At 31.9% G+C, this 2,464-nt stretch overlaps 1 protein-coding gene across 2 annotated transcripts in view; it reads left to right on the top strand.

Moving 5' to 3' along the window:
• BLNK (B cell linker) overlaps positions 1-2,257 on the top strand; it is an 84,294-nt gene extending 82,037 nt beyond the window's left edge. For both annotated transcript variants that reach the window (XM_017879915.1, XM_017879924.1), the window contains exon 17: positions 1,871-2,257. In XM_017879915.1, coding sequence (XP_017735404.1) covers positions 1,871-1,990 — 120 coding nt within the window. In that variant the 3' untranslated portion in view covers positions 1,991-2,257. The remainder of the gene's footprint in view (positions 1-1,870) is intronic.
• Positions 2,258-2,464: the final 207 nt, after the last annotated feature.

Raw genomic sequence — 2,464 nt, 5'->3', positions numbered from 1 at the left:
AAAAAAAAAAAAAAAAAAAAAAGGATTATGTCCCCTATACACTGAACATCTGAATGGAAAATTAAAGTGTTGGTTACATGATGTCAATCATGTGGATGTTTTTCTAAAAGTCTGTGTGTATTTGTGTGTATATGGCTAGAAAAAGTAACCAGTTCATTAACTATTTAACTTTTTATGCAGCTATTTTGGCATTGTGTGATACAGCATTGAGTAATTTTACAGTTTTGACAATGGTCTGCTTTATCTTATTGGCCATGAGATGTTGAGTTATCAAATGAGTTGTTTTTCTGTCCACAAATATGCTGAATGTATCTCTCAAATACACTGTATTAATAAAAACAGAAAAAAAGGAGAGTGAAGGGAAGCTGTAACTATGTTATGCCCAATTCTTTTTAAAATTAAATAACAAACATTCTTCAACTTTATTCCCTACTTCAAATGTTTCAACTCAGCTCAACTCTCTACTGTAAACACTTCAATCCCCAAACACCACAACAAAGCAATACTCACAAATATTCAGGGACTAGAGGGACAGAACGAGATATTTGTGTAAGTATAGCAATCCTCTCCTATGCTTTCTAGGTTCAGGACACACTTTTTCCCTTGTAATCCACTTCAAAGAGATTGCGCTATTTCATTTTCTGGCCCTTTAGTCCATACATTTAACTTTCAGCTGCATTTGGTTTAGCAACATATTATGCCAAACAAGCAAACAAGCAGAATGAATGTTTTATGGGATTTATAACGAAAGAATTTCATTGGCAATTGCAAGATGGCTGAATGATTGAATAGGAAGTAAAGAATAAAGACTAAAGGTATTTGAAAGTCCCTGTCTCTTACCTCTCTCCCTGACTGAATATTCAGCTAGCCAATTATCTAAAAGACAACTGGTATTTCATTTGAAAATGTTGGCCAATATTCTGAATATTTTACTTTAGTCGATATGTAGATACTTGGAAGTCATCCAAACAATTAATAAATGCTTAAAATTTTTACTCCAGATGTTTGTCTTTATCTAAAAAATGGAGAAAATAAAATCAGTTGATGGTAACTGCTAAACTCATGGCACTGTTGTAAAACAATCACCACTTTTAAAAAGTGATTCTAAATACATTTAGTGAGTGTGAACTTGTAGCACTTTTGTATACTCGATGCATTTCATTTCATGATCTGTGTTACATTTGTTTTTATCTTTCCTTCAAAACTTTAATTATTTTTCAGAACAAAATTTGTGATAATTTTAAATTAAAACCCATAGACAACAAGGATCAAAATTTGGAAAAATAAGTATGTAAGGAGAGAGCCTAGCATGAAATTTCATTATTCATTAGGCACTAAGTTAACTCTAAGCTTACCAGGAACCAAGTAAAAGTGGAAATATGAAGGTTTCTAAAGCTTTATTTGTTTAAAAAAGAAAACAAGACATAAATTTGTTTAGGAAATGACTGTTCCCTTGTACTAAATTCTAAGGTTAATTTATTACATCAGTTCTTGTATCTGAGACTTGTGCAAAGTAAGAGATGATCTATGTTTTGTAAAGAATGTAGAAAAATACATTGTATGATAGTTTTACATTTCACAGTAAATGAAAAGCAATATATTATGATATTTTATCATAACTCAGTTAAGTAATCTAAGTAGCTATGCTAATTGAGGCTGTCAGTGTGTTTTTCTTCATACTTAATACAGCAAAATCCAAAGTCTGCCACCTTGAAGGTTATAGCCTTTGTTAAACTAGGTTTTTTCATGCATGATGTCAGCTGGGGCGTAATAACTTTTACTAACTTGAGAATGAGAGAAGATGGGAGGAGTGGAGCTCAAAGTTAACACAAATTCCAATGTATAATTCATCTGTGTTTTCCTCCTCTAGTACTTTGGAAGTGTTGCTGAAATCATCAAGAATCATCAACATAGTCCTTTGGTTCTTATTGACAGTCAGAATAACACAAAAGATTCCACCAGACTGAAGTATGCAGTTAAAGTTTCATAAAGGAAAAAAAAAAGATCAACAACATTGCTTCAGACATTTTCCCTAAGTTTCTCCTTTTGAGAAAAAGTCCCAAAACTTCATATTTTGGATTATGAATCATCCAGTAATAAAATGGAAGATGGAGTCAGCTATTGAGTGGTCATCCATTTCTTTTTAAGAAGCTCACATGGACTTGTTCTACCTATTGCCTGACCTGATGAACTGTTAGTATCTGGTGAGGCTGAGTTATCATGCTACTAATATTTTCCAAATAAATATCTTTATTTTAAAAAATAAGTGTAAAGTATATTATCAAAATAAGAAAACAATGCTCTTGCATAGAACAAAGTGGCTAGAAATTTAAACCTCCACAATGATTATTGGTACACTAATGTAGCTGGGCTCACCACTGCCAACGCTTGATAATTAAATCTTGGTTAAAATTTTAATTTGTAGAAAATAAGGTACTACAGGTAATGTATGATATCTGTAAGT

This window comes from Rhinopithecus bieti, unplaced genomic scaffold (assembly GCF_001698545.2).
Source record: "Rhinopithecus bieti isolate Rb0 unplaced genomic scaffold, ASM169854v2 scaffold_425, whole genome shotgun sequence".
Taxonomy (NCBI): Eukaryota; Metazoa; Chordata; class Mammalia; order Primates; family Cercopithecidae; genus Rhinopithecus; species Rhinopithecus bieti.
Note: the sequence above shows the minus strand (reverse complement) of the source record. Positions and strands in the feature narration are given on the sequence as shown.